Source organism: Oryctolagus cuniculus, chromosome 11 (assembly GCF_964237555.1).
Source record: "Oryctolagus cuniculus chromosome 11, mOryCun1.1, whole genome shotgun sequence".
NCBI lineage: Eukaryota > Metazoa > Chordata > Mammalia > Lagomorpha > Leporidae > Oryctolagus > Oryctolagus cuniculus.
In genome coordinates, this window is record NC_091442.1 from 23,123,215 (window position 1) to 23,137,385 (window position 14,171).

The window sequence follows — 14,171 nt, forward strand, 5'->3', positions numbered from 1 at the left end:
AGCAGGTGCTGACGGTGCACAGCACACACACACACTCACACACACCCAGAACCCTGCAAGGTAACCCTTCCGTGCTGACTGTTGTTTGCTAGGAAGAAACCAGGCAAGGAGAGGAGGGCTTTCCAGAGGAGCCCTTCCCTGCCTAAGTCCCACAGTGGACTGTAACAACTCTGGATGACAGATGCAGTTATCCCCGTTTTAGAAGTGTGGAACACTTTGCAACAGGGTAGCCAGGGAGAAGACTCACTGAGAAGATCACATTTGCCATGGCATTGTCCCTAAGAAAATGAGTGAGCCTGCCCAGTAGAGGGGGGTACCGAGTGGTTTGGTGAAACAGGTAGCCGGCTGGACGGACTGGCCTGAGCAGCAACCAGGAGGGCTGAAGGGGCAGCAAGAGCCCAAACCCTGTCGGGCTGGCAGAAGCCACTTGAATTTGATTTTTACTCTGAAGTGAGAAGTCCTCTGTTGGGCTACTGTGTGAAAGACTAGGGACAGCAAACATGGGAGTGGAGAGACCCATTAGGGCCCTCATAGTCAAGATGGTGGTAGCTGGGACAGCACTTTGGTTGTAGGACTGGTGGGAGGAGGTGGTTGCATTCTGGATGTATTTTGAAGGTGGAACAGATAGGATTTTTCTGATGGTTTGGATGTGGGCATACGAGAGAGGAGTAGTTAAGGAAGACTCCCAAAGTCTGTGGTCTAAGCAAGTAGAAGGATACATTTGGTGTTTGTTGAGATGGTCAAGACTAACAGTGGGTGAGGGATGGAGGGGCCGGCTTAGGGAGGAAGAGGAGTTCAGATTAAATAAGGGAGGTTTGAGGCGTCTTTGACAATTGGATTGCCTGGAGCTGGAGTTAGGGAGCCATCCTCAGCATGCGGTGGGTTTTTAAAACCAGGATATGGGATGAGATCCCATAGACAGCCACAGGCCTGCCTGCCTTCAGCATGCAGTGTGTCGGTGCACTGTTGCTTTTACTCTCTTGAGGCACTTTCATGCTGAGCTCTCCAGTAGGTTAGCCAGCAGGCAGCGACGCACTCCACCTGCACTCAGTGTTTAGTGGCCATGCTCTTTGGTAGAGCCAGGGTTTAAACTCCACTGCCCTGCCTTCTCTCTCTGTCCCTCACCAGAGCCATCCTGCCTCCTCAGTCCCCCTGAAGCGAGGTGCTGTGCTTATTGGGGTCTTCATTACACGATGTGCTTCTGGCCCCGCTTCCTCGGGAAGGCCCTGTCACGGTTGGACTCTGGCCCCCTGAGAAGCACTATGTGCACAGTACATTGTCCTTTGCACGTTCAGCATTGGCTGAGTTCCTCCTGCGTGCCAGGCACTGCGGCGACGTGGACTCACAGCTCCTGCTTAGACTGGGTGATGAGGGCAAGGGCTTGCTTGGCAAGGCCTCTCAGAAGGCATCCTCCTTGAAGTGGCCTTCTGTGGATATCCGTGTGGGCCAAGTTCTCTGACCAGTCTTGGCCCAGTTAAAGGCGCAAGACTAGAGATACTCCCAGATGCTGTGTGTTTCATCCCTCCAGTGATAATGAGAATAAGCTGTGTAGCAGTCACTCTCGTTTTCCAAGACCTGGGCTGCTTTCATGTGACTTCACTGAACCTTATCCACGCTCCGTTATCCTCTCTTCTCCATCAGGGGGCGCAGGCTCAGAGAAGGATGTAGCTTAGGGTCACAATCTGGCCTCAAAGCCTGTCCTCTGGCCCAGCTGCCTCATTAGGGAGCTGGGTACTTCATCCTGCCCACCTGCCTGCTGGGCAGGTGAAGGACTGGACCTGAGAGTAGGAGAAATGCATCTGACTTGTAAAATCTGGCCTCAGTGAAGAAGCTGGTGTTTTCAAGAGAAAAGGGGAGTAGCATTGTAGAAACGTCAAACCTAGCACTGGCCGGGGCTTCAGGAAACCCTGGGTCTGATGCAGGTGTGCCATGGAAAGCTCCTCTTTTCCAAGCTCTGGCTCACTTTGAGTGACTTGAAGCCTGGTTTTCTAGTCTGCGCAATGAGATAGTTGGATTGGATGAACTTTGAAGGCCTCTGTAGTGTCAACCATTGCCTTCTTCTAAAATGTATTTATTTGGAAGAGTGACAGAGAGGGAAAGACAGAGAGAGAATCTGGCTGTCGATTCTCGGCCCAGATGGCTACAGTGATCAGGTGTGGGCCAGGCTGAATCCAGGAGCCCAGCCAGACTGCATCTGGGGCTCACGCGTGAGTGGAGGGGCCAGGTATTGGGGGCATCTTCCCCTGCCTTCCCAGGCACACCAGCAGGTTGCCCGATCTTAAGTGGAGCCGGGACTCGAACAGGCACTCAGATAGGGGATGCCAGTGTTGCAGACAGTGGCTTAACCTTCTGCGCCACAATACTGGCCCCAGTGTCAGCTTTTTCTAACTGATTCGGCAGAGCTAAGGTTACTTGGAGTGCACATAGTGACCAACGTATGTATCACCCCTACCCCCTGCCCCCAAGGACGGGATAAAGCATGGCTGAGTTTGAGTAGCAGCCCGGCCAGTGGAACAGACGTCATTTCACTTTGGCCCTCAGTCTGACAGATTTCTGGGCTTGTGTGTCTAACACTGATTGGAGGCTGTGTCTTCTGTGTCCGAAGAAGAGGTGCACGGGAATGGAGCTGCCAGGGGTCCCTTGTCGGTTTGTCTCACACAAACGCATGCCATTGACGGCCAAGAAGGTGGCAGAGTTAAGGATCCAACTCTTGAGTTAGTGCCATTTGCGGTCATTGAGCACAGTGCTGTGCTTGGGGTTCTGTCCACTTCCTTTCTCCTTCCAGCAGCCCTTAGCAAGGGGAGGAAGAGTTTTTGTTTCATTTATGTGAAAACAAATGCATAGCAGGTAAAGCAGCCTGCAGCACTGGCATCCCATATGGGTGCTGGTTCGTGTCCTGGCTGCACTTCTGATCCAGCTCCCTGCTAATGGCCTGGGAAGGCAGTGAACGGTGGCCCAAGTACTTGGGCCCCTGCATGCACGTGGGAGACCTAGAAGAAGCTTCTGGCCTCCAGGTTCAGGCATGCCCAACTCTGGCCGTAGCAGCCACTTGGGGAGTGAACCAGCAGATGGAAGATCTCTCTCTCTGTCTGTCTCTTCCTCTCTACCTATCTCTCTGTAACTCTGTCTTTCAAATAAATGAATAAATAAATAAATCTGAAAAAAAGAAAAAACCCAAATTTTCATAGGTAAATGATTTCCCCTATTTCTGTCTTAAAAGATAGGCATTAACGAAGCCCTGTTCCCTGATGTTCCCTCAGAGCCTTGGCAGCCAGTTTGACCACTTTTTAGTGCTATCCTTCCAGAGGTTTTTTTCTCTTTAACAATCAATTATATAGCATGTCCACACTGGATTTCTTAATGTATCTTGGCAATTGGATTCACTGCATGGGAAAAAAACCTTGATTCTTTTTTACTGGCATTTTGTATCCCGTTGAGTGGATGTACCATAGTTTGGCTAACCCCCATTGATGTAAGTACAGATCATGTCTTTTTTTGGTTTTACAAATAATAGTTCCATGAGTATTGTTTTAAATATGCCATTTGCAATTCCTATAGGTGTGTCTGAGAATAAATCCTTCAAGTGGAATTGTTAGTCCCAGGAGCTGTGGGTTTGGAGTTTTTAGAGATACTGCCCAACCATGGTCCTTGTGCAGTTAGGACCAGCAGGCCTTCCCACCAGCAGTGTGTGTGTGATGCCCAGGAACCAAAATGGTGCCAGCGTCAGATAAGACTCCTCTCTCTCACCCCCCCCCATATGTGTGTGTGTATGTATGTATATATATATATATATATATACCATTTCTGTCTCTCTCTCTCCCTATATGTATATAGAGAGAGAGAGAGAAAGAGAAAGAAAGAGAGAAATTTATTTTTTATTTTATTTGAAAGGCAGAGTTAGACATCTTCCATCTGCTAGCTCACTCCTCAAATGGCTCAATGGCTAGGGCTGAACCAGACTGAAGCTGGAAGCCAGGAGTTTCTTCCAGGTCTTCCATGTGAATGCAGGGGCCCAACCACTTGGGCCATCTTCCACTGCTTTCCCAGGTGCATTATCAGGGAGCTGGGTTGGAAGTGGAGCAGTGGGGATTCGAACTGGCACCCATATGGGATGCTGGCACTGCAGGTGGCAGCTTTACCAACTATACCATGATGCTGGCCCCTCCTGTCTATATTCTTTGTCTTTTTTTCCCTGTAGGATTGATCTTTTTGTTTACGACTGGACTCCTTTGTAGAAGAAATTAACTCTTTACCTGCGTGAAAATTGCCGATGTATTTTCTCTATTTGCATATTTCATTTTTGACTTCGCTGATTTTGAGTTTTGCCATGCAAAATTTTTAGAAGGTTTGGTTGAATTCAACAATCTCTTTTTTGGCATCTGGGTTTTGTATGATTCTTTGGAAAGGTTTTCCCAAAACCTGGTTTTTCGTTTGTTTTCCGTTTTTGTTTTTTTATGTCTTCACATATAGATTTTTCCAGGATCCTTAGAGCTCCGTCTTTAGCTCTTGTGTTTTGCCTCCAGTTGAGATTTTGGTAGTGTAAAGCCTGAGGCATATTTTCATTCTGGTGACAAGGACGGGAAACGAGTAAGGAGCTTGCTGAGGTTACAAAGTCCGCACATGGCGGAGCTAAGCGCAGCACCAGGACCATCTGAATCCAAAACTCAGACTTGGCAGATAGGACCTTGTGGGGCTGCTGTGAGTGCCCGTGAGCACAGGTGGGAGCAGCACCCCACAGCGACGGTCACCTTCTCTGTTCTGAAGGTGGCGACTGTCTGCTGAGCTCGAGGCTTTGCTACTTCTTTGAAGCACATCTGTCTGAACACTTTTGCTTCCTCCCCGTCCAGGTTCACAGAATGATTGCAGAGTTCAAGCTGATCCCTGGACTCAATAATTTGTTTGACAAGCTGATTTGGAGGAAGCATTCAGCATCTGCCCTTGTCCTCCACGGTCACAACCAGAACTGTGACTGCAGTCCGGTGAGCAGGGGCCCCTGGGGACATCTGAGGCTTCATGTGTGGAGTAGTTGTTTCCAGACCTGCTGCTCGCCCCGCCTGTGATTCTTCAGGAGTGGAGCGGAAACTGCAGGCATAATTCACAGTGCTGTGACTGGCGCTGCCTGGGCTCGCTTCTCCATCCAGCAGAAACCCCCCTGCCTGGGGCCCTTCTGCCTGCTTCAGCTTGTACCCCTGGTGCGGGGCAGGGTGGGGGTCTTCCTCCCTGCAGACAGGGCCACTGCTTCAGCAACAAGATTCTCCATATTTGATGTCTTACGATTTGTACCCAAACCACCAATGGTGTGCATCAAAAAAAGACATCAGGTTGGTTTGGTGTTCTAGAGCCAAGGATTTGCTGCCTCTTCTCACAGCGCCCTAGAGCGAGCACTGAGCTGGGAATCGGAAGGCCCCCTGTGCCATGTAGCTTGTTGAGGAGCTGGGATAAGTCACTGAATGTCTGAGCTCTGTTTTCCTGCGACAGGAGGGTAGTGCTCTGTGCCTGCCGGCTCCTTAGCAGTGTGAGAGGGCAAGTACCCTGGGGCCGTGGCTGCACAGCCATCAGGGCCTAGTGCCGGGGGTCCTGGTCTCGGTGTTGTGTTCTGGGGACCTTGCTCCCTGCCCTGTCTTGCACGTTACCCTTTTTCTCTTTGGCCTTGTTAGAGTTGCCTTTCAGTCCATCCATTTGAGTTTTTAATTTTTTTAAGATTTTTTTATTTATTTTTTATTTGACAGAGTTACAGACAGTGAGAGAGAGACAGAGAAAAAGGTCTTCCTTCCGTTGGTTCACACCCCAAATGGCCGCTGTGGCCAGAGCTATGCTGATCCGAAGGCAGAAGCCAGGTGCTTCCTGCTGGTCTCCCATGCGGGTGCAGGGCCCAAGCACTTGGGCCATCCTCCACTGCCTTCCCAGGCCACAGCAGGGAGCTGGACTGGAAGAGGAGCAACCAGGATTAGAACTGGCGCCCATATGGGATGCCGGCACCACAGGTGCGCCATGGCACCAGCCCCAAGTTTTTAATTTTAAATGAATGTATTTTGTATTTCTAGACATTCAGTCTGACTCTTTTTCAGAAATCCCTTGGTCTTTGTTCATCACATTAATCTCTTCAGTCCTGTGACATGCTGTCTCTTTAGTCATTTGTAGCCTTCTTTCTTATTTCTATGGCCTTTCTCAGTTGCCCATAGAGACCTCTAATGCTTGCATGGGTCTTCAGACTCAGAGCGAATGTCGCCTCACGTGCAGCAGCGTCTTTGGAGGGGCTGCCTGCAGCAGGCCTTGCTTCCCCGCTGGGTACCCGCAGCCTCTGCCCTGGGAGTGTTTCTGCAGCACCGTTTGCTTTTGTCTGCTGGGCACTTCAGGGGATACAGTTTTCACATCTGGTTTCTCTCTGGTTGAGTGAGCCTAGGGTTTGCACTTCTCCTGGGAGGCTCCCTCTGACCTGGGCAGAGCCGGGCTTCTTTGCAAGTGCCTGACCCACAGGTCAGGTCTTTCTAACCCTTATTTCTCCTAGTGCACTCATTCCTCAGATGGCACAAGCCAGGCACCGTCTGGTCCTTGCAGGGCATGGACGGCCAGCTGGTGTGATGAGCAGCTTCAGGGCTCACCACTCTGAGCTCGGTTCCTTTTTCCTTTCTATGAGCTTAGCCTCGTGTTTAAAGGATTTGCTGACTTTTTGTGCGTGTAAGCTGAGATACGTTTAGCAGGAAGGGTCCACATGAGCTCCATTTTCCCTTGACCAAATATGGAAGCCAGCAGCTGACTTTGTAACTAGAGAGTCCCCGCTGTGCCTTAGGACAGAGGCCCAGAGAGGCACAGTGGCAGGGCCAGGCATTGAGCTGGGCTCTGCCCGGCTGCATTCTGGGATGCTGTGACTGCTGACCCTGAGGACACACGTGTGTTGCAGGACATCACCTTGAAGATACAGTTTCTGCGGCTTCTCCAGAGTTTCAGCGACCACCACGAGTAAGTACCACGCACCCTGCGGGCGATGGGCCGGGAGGGCTTCCGCAGGCCCTGCCCTCCTTTCTCTGCACTGAGCTCAGCTCAGGAGGCAGAACTGCGAGCTGGTGGAAGGCACTGTCGGCTTAGGTTACCACGTATGGCTGCCTGGCAGTGACGCTGCGGCAAGAGCTGCTGATCCGTCTGGTCCTTCCCTGCCCTTGCTACCCTCACAAATGAGCACAGAGGTCACTGGGGTCTGGGACTCCTGGAATCGATACCGCTCATAGCTGACTGTCCCTGAGCTGGGAATGCCCTTGGGACAGTGGCCACATGCCTGTCTGCTGAGTGACCGCCGACAGGATGTGTGTTCTCTCATTTTTCTTCAGACTTCGATAGAGACTGTACAGGAAGGTGATTCTCCACTGTAAGAAAAAAAGTGCAGGGGAGGGTGTGGAGCAGCTTATCCTTGACTGTGGCATTGGGGTTGGGGTGAGCTGGAAGGACGGGCCATGCTGCTCAGCTCCAGCTGCTCGTGGGTGCACAGGAAACTGCACCCACAATTGCATGGCTTATGACTTTCCCCCCAAGGGAAGCCAGAAGTCCAAGGCATGTGGAAGGTCTGAGTTCTAAGTGTTGAGTTGAATTCCTTGGGAACGTTGGTGAGCTAACTGGACAGTGCCGAGGACAGGTGTGGACTCAGGGGCTTCTCCTGTGCAGCTCTCCAAACTCTTGTGAGCATCTGTGTGGCTGAAGGCCATAGAGAGGTGCCAGAAAGTCTATGAATCTTCTAGAAAGTGGCGTCAATAGATTATGAAAGTGCGCGTTTTTCCCTGAGGAAAGTGGTACCCAGCTTTCATCGGACTGTGGGATCTGAGTGCTTCTGTGTGCCAGACTGGGGGGCGTGGGGATGAATGAAAACTCACGACTCCTGCCGTCATGAAGGGCGTGTTCTGGGAAAGGGGGGGACGTTCATCAGAGGACATTGGAATGGAGACAGAATCAGGAGGGAAGCAGCCCGATCTGTGAGAGATTGACCAGGGGTCCTGACGGCTGGAGCGGGTCTCCTTGCCCACTTCTGGTCAACCAAGACCTGTGGGCACGCTCCTGCGGGTGCTGGCGCGGGGCTGAGAAGTGCCGCTGGAGTGTCACTTCTCTCCATGAGAAATGGCCGGGGACTCCCTGCAGCAGCCCCAGCTCCTGTCCTTGACCCTTTCCAATCCATTTTGTTCAGGAACAAGTACCTGCTTCTTAACAACCAGGAGCTGAATGAACTCAGTGCCATCTCTCTCAAGGCCAACATCCCCGAGGTGGAGGCCGTTCTCAACACGGACAGGTGAGGGGAGGGGTGGCTGTGGCCTGCCGATGGACACACGTGGGAGAGCGTACTGTCCTTTCGCACTCACTTGGAGCTGCAGTGCCCGAGGCCCCTGTGCCTGGCGCTGTGCTCCGCCACCTGCATTTTCTCCTCAGCCTCACGGCGGCCCTAGGCGGGACATTACCACCACCATTTTACAGATGACAGCAGGGGCTCCGAGGGGCCCCCCTGCCGAAGGCCATGCGTGCTCCGTCCCTGCCCCCGTCACGTGTGTCTGACAGTGCCGCTGTGTACTCCTCTGTTGCCCTGTGGCAGCTTCAGCCCCACAGGGCGAACAAGCAGGCTCTGCCAACGGGCCTCTGTGTGGTGATGCGGGGCAGCCCGGCGACGGCTCCTGGGGCTCAGGCAGGGGAACAGGTGCCAGCAGCAGGAGCCAGCATACTCCAGCCTTTGCTTTTTTTTTTTTTTTTTTTTAAGATTTATGTATTTATTTGAAAGTCAGTTACACAGAGAGAGAAGGAGAGGCAGAGAGAGAGTGAGGTATTCCATCCACTGGTTCACTCCCCAGTTGGCTGCAGTGGCTGGAGCTGTGCCAATCCGAGTCCAGAAGCCAGGAGCCTCTTCCGGGTCTCCTACGCGGGTGGAGGGGCCCAAGGACCTGGGCCATCCTCCACTGCCTTCCCAGGCCATAGCAGAGAGCTGGATCAGAAGCGGGGCAGCCGGGACTCGAACCGGCGCCCATATGGGATGCTGGCCCTGCAGGCAGCCCCCAGCGTTTTCTTTTTAAAGGCAGCAGAGCTCTCGTTCAGGTGAAATTGTGCACAGTGCTGTCCCAGTGTGTGCAGCGGTTCAGAGCAGAGCTGATCTCTCTGAAGAGGATTCGAAGGGCACACCCTCACCTGCATGGCCGTCTGTTCCCGTGGTGAGGCCTGAGACATTTCCTCATCTCCCGTCTTTGCTTCACTGGTCTGGAAGCTGAGACTGGAGGCACTGGTACCTGTCTAGGGCTCCGCTGCTACTGAGTCTGAAACGAGGAGTACCCTGGGCCCCGCCCTGTTGGCACAAAGTGAGCCTCCCCAGGAGACTGGCGTAGACCCACTCTGCGGGGTTCTGGGCCCTGACTGGCTCTGGATGTGTGTCTGGCCTCGTACCATGTCTAGGAAGGAGAAGCTGTCCTGAGACGCAGCGGGAGTGCACATGGCTGTGCAGTGTATGGCCGCAGGAGCCCTGGGTGCTCTGGGCTCGGGGAGCAGGAGGGCATCCTCCAGACTCGGAAGACGTCCCTGTGTGTTTTCACCTAGCTAACCTAGCGGAGTGACGCAGCCCCAAGGCCCCTGGCAGCCTCAGGTCTGCCACCGATGCCCTCGTCGTCTTTGTTTGTCTTAGGAGTTTGGTGTGTGATGGCAAGAGGGGCTTATTAACTCGACTGCTGCAGGTCATGAAGAAGGAGCCTGCTGAGTCATCCTTCAGGTGGGTCTGAGGGACGGGTACCTGACCCTTCCGCAGTGAGGGGAGCACGTGTCTCACATGGTCAGTCACCAGCATCCACCCCCGCACAGTGGTCAGCGTCGATTGCCCTCCGGCCCTAGTCGACGCAGATACGTGGGCACCACCCTGCCCATTCACCAGGCTCCTGCTCTGTGTGGCTGCTGGGCAGAGTACCCCGCGCGGATGGGGAACGAGTGTGAGCAGAAACCTCTGAATGTGGTGTGGACATAAGTGGAGCCAGATGCTCGGGGAGCAGAGGAGAGCCCCTTCCCCTGCTGGGGGCTGGCCAGGGACACCTCAGAGTCCAGAGTGGTCTGTGCTGAGCCTTAAGGCTGTGGACAGGAGGGTTCCCAGCAGGGCCAGTGTGAGCACTCGGTAGGCTGTGTTCCATGGGGCCCTTGTTGCCGTGGCCTGCCATGCCCACACTCCCCGACATGGATCCCAGCTCTGACCTCTGGGTCACGTGGTCAGCATCAGCCACCTCCTCACTAGGCAGCCCATCAGCTTCCTCCACTCTTTCCCCTCAGTTCACATCTTCCTGTTCTGGATGGGCAAAGCGTGTCCTCACATGGGACTCACTGCGACCCCTTCCAGAGCCCAGTGCTTCTGTCAGCTCCAGGGGGATGGGGGTTCTGCTGCTCACCGCTGTGTCCCCTAGACCTGGGGTGAGGCCTGCTGCCCGGGGGCTGTTCATTTATTCATGCTGAGTAGATTAAGACGGCAGACATCTCCCCACCCTGGGGACATTGAGTATGAATCAGAAGAGGGCAGCCTTAGCTCCGAGGCCAGCGCTGTGTTTGGGTTGCAGGTTTTGGCAAGCCCGTGCTGTGGAGAGTTTCCTGCGAGGGACCACCTCCTACGCCGACCAGATGTTCCTGCTGAAGCGAGGCCTGCTGGAGGTACGGCTGGAAAGCAGCGGCCGGGCCCCTCTCCCCGCGGCCCCACTGCTGTGCTGTCCTGAGCCTTACGGCTCACTGGGGGCAGACTCGGGCTCTGCTCTGTAAATGCTAATGCAGATTGCCCTAGTGTTTGCCCTGACTTCCAACTGTGGCTTCCCCCTGGGTGCTGGAAGAGTGATGGAGGGACTCGGGTGACCATGCAGGAGGACAAGGGTCTGGAGTTGCCCAGCAAGGCCTTTTGACCCTGAGGATATTTTGATCCGACTGAAAATAATTTTGCTTTATTGACTCATGTCCTTCAGAAAAACATTTACAAAAAGGGAAGATAGAAAAACGGCCAGATTATAGTTTTAGAAAGATATGGACAAGAAACTGGCTCATGAATTTATGTAAAATCCATATGGGAAAGAAAATAGTCCAAATCAGTGTAGCTTCAAGAACATGAAATGTTAAATGTTGGAAACCATTTAACTATCATGGAACACGTCATCAAGGAGGTAAAAATTGGCTTAGCTCTTGATAAAAAACTCATTGCTTTTGGTGTGAGTTTTTAAATGGTTCCATTCATAAACACACAACCACGGGGTCACAGTGTGTCCGGTGCCCTTCCTTTACTTGGGTGGTCACAGTGCCAGGGCAGTGGCTGATGCCAGAAGTGAGATCTGCAGAGCACAGAGCAGGTCAGCCCCAGCTGAGCCTGAGCACGAGAGGGAGGTGTGCCACGCTCCCAGCCCACCGCTCCTGGCCAGGTGCGTCAGCCTGACCTGCGCTTGGTGCCGCCGGCATCCTAGGCCAAGAATCTACGTGCGGCTGAGGTTCCATGGACCGGGTGCTTGCTCAGAACAGATGTGTGGTGTGATCTCTGTGCCAGTCCCTGTAGGAGGCAAGTTGGGGCCGACCCAAGTCCCACCCTGGTCACCCTGTCCCCTTGTCGTGCCCAGCATATTCTGTACTGCATTGTGGACAGCGAGTGCAAATCAAGGGATGTGCTCCAGAGCTACTTCGATCTCCTGGGGGAGCTGATGAAGTTTAATGTTGATGCATTCAAGAGATTCAATAAGTACATCAACACTGATGCAAAGGTAAGGTCAGGCCATGGCTCTCTGAGGGTTGCTGCATTGTCCAGAAGTTACCTTGGAGCCCTTGTCTGCCAGTCTGGAAACTGGAAAGTGCTGGGGACTCTGTGGCAGTCTTCAGTGAATATTCCTAGCTCCTTCCTACTCTGCCGAGTACCTTGCTAGACCCTGGGAACGTAAACAAAAATCTTGGCTGCTTAAGGGTGGGGCTGTGAAACTGCAGTAGGTGCCACTGGGGGAGCCCCAGGCAGGAGGCACCAAGCCTGGTGTGACAGACTCAGAGCAGTGGGGTAAAGCTCGCTTTAGGGCCCAGCGCCTTCTGTGCAGAAGCCCAGACAGAGGGCTGGGCTGAGCTGCAGCGCTCAGCAGCTGGGTGGGAAGGACGGTCACTCAGCTCGTCTGTCTCCGGATCCCTGTCTGTGATGCCAGGGGCCTTGCAGGGACTGCCCACGTGGGCCACGGCCATCTCCGGCCTGCAGCCCACTGCCCCCATGAGCCCCGGCTGTGCTGCAGTTCCAGGTGTTCCTGAAGCAGATCAACAGCTCCCTGGTGGATTCCAACATGCTGGTGCGCTGCGTCACTCTGTCGCTCGACCGATTTGAAAACCAGGTGGATATGAAAGGTAAAAGGCCAGGATGCTGGGCAGCTGGGTCCAGTGTGACCATGCTTGAGCCAGCACATGGCCTGCAGCAAGGAGATGGGAATGACCGCGTGGCTGGTGTCGGGGGCTCTCCAACACACTTTGGAAAGGAAAAAACCCATTGTTGCAGCAAAAAGCAAACCAAAACAGTAACTTTGCTCTTGTAGGCTGGGATTGCCTGTGTAAGCTGGAGTGCTCCGTCCTGTCCCCAGTCTGTAGTGTTCCCCTGGGCGGACTCGGGGGGGTGGGGGTGACTGAGCTCACCTGGAGTTGCTTGCACACATGATATGTATGTGCGCATATGCTCCCCTCCCCCCCCACCCCCGAGGGTCTGTTAGACTGACATGGGTCCCTCATTAAGTCCCTGTCATGGATGGCAAGAAGTCATTTGGGAATTGAGGTGTTGACCCCCTTTTTCTGCCCCAGAGGGTTTATTCCGGGGCACAGTCAGCTGTTGTCAGATGTGGGTACACACCGTGACCCCAACAGTGGACGCTGGCACTGTGACAGCGGTGGGGGAGCCATTCCATTAGGAGCTCTGGAAGATGGATCAGGCTTGCGTTCATTGTTTTTCTTGATTTAGGGCCGTTAATTTGGTCTCGTTGTGTAGAGAGGAGGGCCTATAGGACCAGGAGGGCTGCCCCCGGCAGGGCTGGGAGGAGAGTGCACGCCCAGCTGGCAGAACACCTGGACCTGAGCCTGCTCATCATTCTGCTTTCCTCCACAGTGGCCGAGGTCTTGTCCGAGTGCCGCCTGCTGGCCTACATATCCCAGGTGCCCACGCAGATGTCCTTCCTTTTCCGCCTCATTAACATCATCCACGTGCAGACACTGACCCAGGTAAGAGGCCCCAACGGACACCTGGAAGCCGCTTCCCTCATCCTGGAGCCAGCAAGTTTGTATCTCCCACCCTACTCTGGAGGTACAGCTCTGGGCCATTGCTCTAAGGATTTGCCATAAAGCTGGGCCCTTGGAGGGGCGGCACTGTGTTCTCGACTCCCAGTCCGGTGCCAGTCTCCAGTGCCCCACATCCCTGTCCCTCTTACTCTGCCGGGCTGTGGAACCCAACCTCCCTGCGGTCGCCTCGCAGCCCTCACTTCTCGAGCTCACCCTCCACCCTGGGATGGTGGCTGGTGGTGGTGGGCCTCCTCCTGTCGAGGCCGCCCTGGGGGGCAGTGCTCGAGGAACGGGCAGACCCTGCCTCTTCCCAAGCGAGCTCACAGTGAGAGCCGAGTGCGGGCTGCGCAGTGAGACCACCGCTCCTGACACGTGCACCCAGCCTGCCTGGGCATCGGAGCTTTGCTGGAGCCAAGGTCAGCCAAGGACAGAGTTGCTGTCAGAGTTGGGGAGGGGCTGGCACCCTCCTTTCCCCAGTGCAGTCTCAGGTCTGTGCGGAGGCGGCTCAGCGGACTTGACTAGGGCGCTGTAGGGCCAGAGCCTGAAGCAACCCTCCTCTCTGCCCAGTGGCTGCCCAGGCTCCTTGGGGGCCACTGAGGCTCCCGTGTGGCCCTGACCTTGCTGGCCCTCGGCCTTGCAGGAGAACGTCAGCTGCCTCAACACCAGCCTGGTGATCCTGATGCTGGCGCGGCGGAAAGAGCGGCTGCCCCTGTACCTGCGGCTGCTGCAGCGGATGGAGCACAGCAAGAAGTACCCTGGCTTCCTGCTCAACAACTTCCACAACCTGCTGCGCTTCTGGCAGCAGCATTACCTGCACAAGGACAAGGACAGCACCTGCCTGGAGAACGTGAGCGCCTGCCTCGGGGCGGGGGAGGGCGGGGCGGCGCTCTGCCCCCTTACTGAGGCCCCCACTGTGG

The 14,171-nt window shown here is 54.4% G+C and overlaps 1 protein-coding gene across 2 annotated transcripts in view; it reads left to right on the forward strand.

Moving 5' to 3' along the window:
- TRPC4AP (transient receptor potential cation channel subfamily C member 4 associated protein) overlaps window positions 1-14,171 on the forward strand; it is a 72,733-nt gene that overhangs the window by 57,672 nt on the left and 890 nt on the right. For both annotated transcript variants that reach the window (XM_002710789.5, XM_002710788.5), the window contains exons 10-18: window positions 4,848-4,979; window positions 6,902-6,960; window positions 8,171-8,272; window positions 9,641-9,724; window positions 10,551-10,641; window positions 11,583-11,723; window positions 12,231-12,339; window positions 13,085-13,197; window positions 13,895-14,101. In XM_002710789.5, coding sequence (XP_002710835.1) covers window positions 4,848-4,979; window positions 6,902-6,960; window positions 8,171-8,272; window positions 9,641-9,724; window positions 10,551-10,641; window positions 11,583-11,723; window positions 12,231-12,339; window positions 13,085-13,197; window positions 13,895-14,101 — 1,038 coding nt within the window. The remainder of the gene's footprint in view (window positions 1-4,847; window positions 4,980-6,901; window positions 6,961-8,170; window positions 8,273-9,640; window positions 9,725-10,550; window positions 10,642-11,582; window positions 11,724-12,230; window positions 12,340-13,084; window positions 13,198-13,894; window positions 14,102-14,171) is intronic.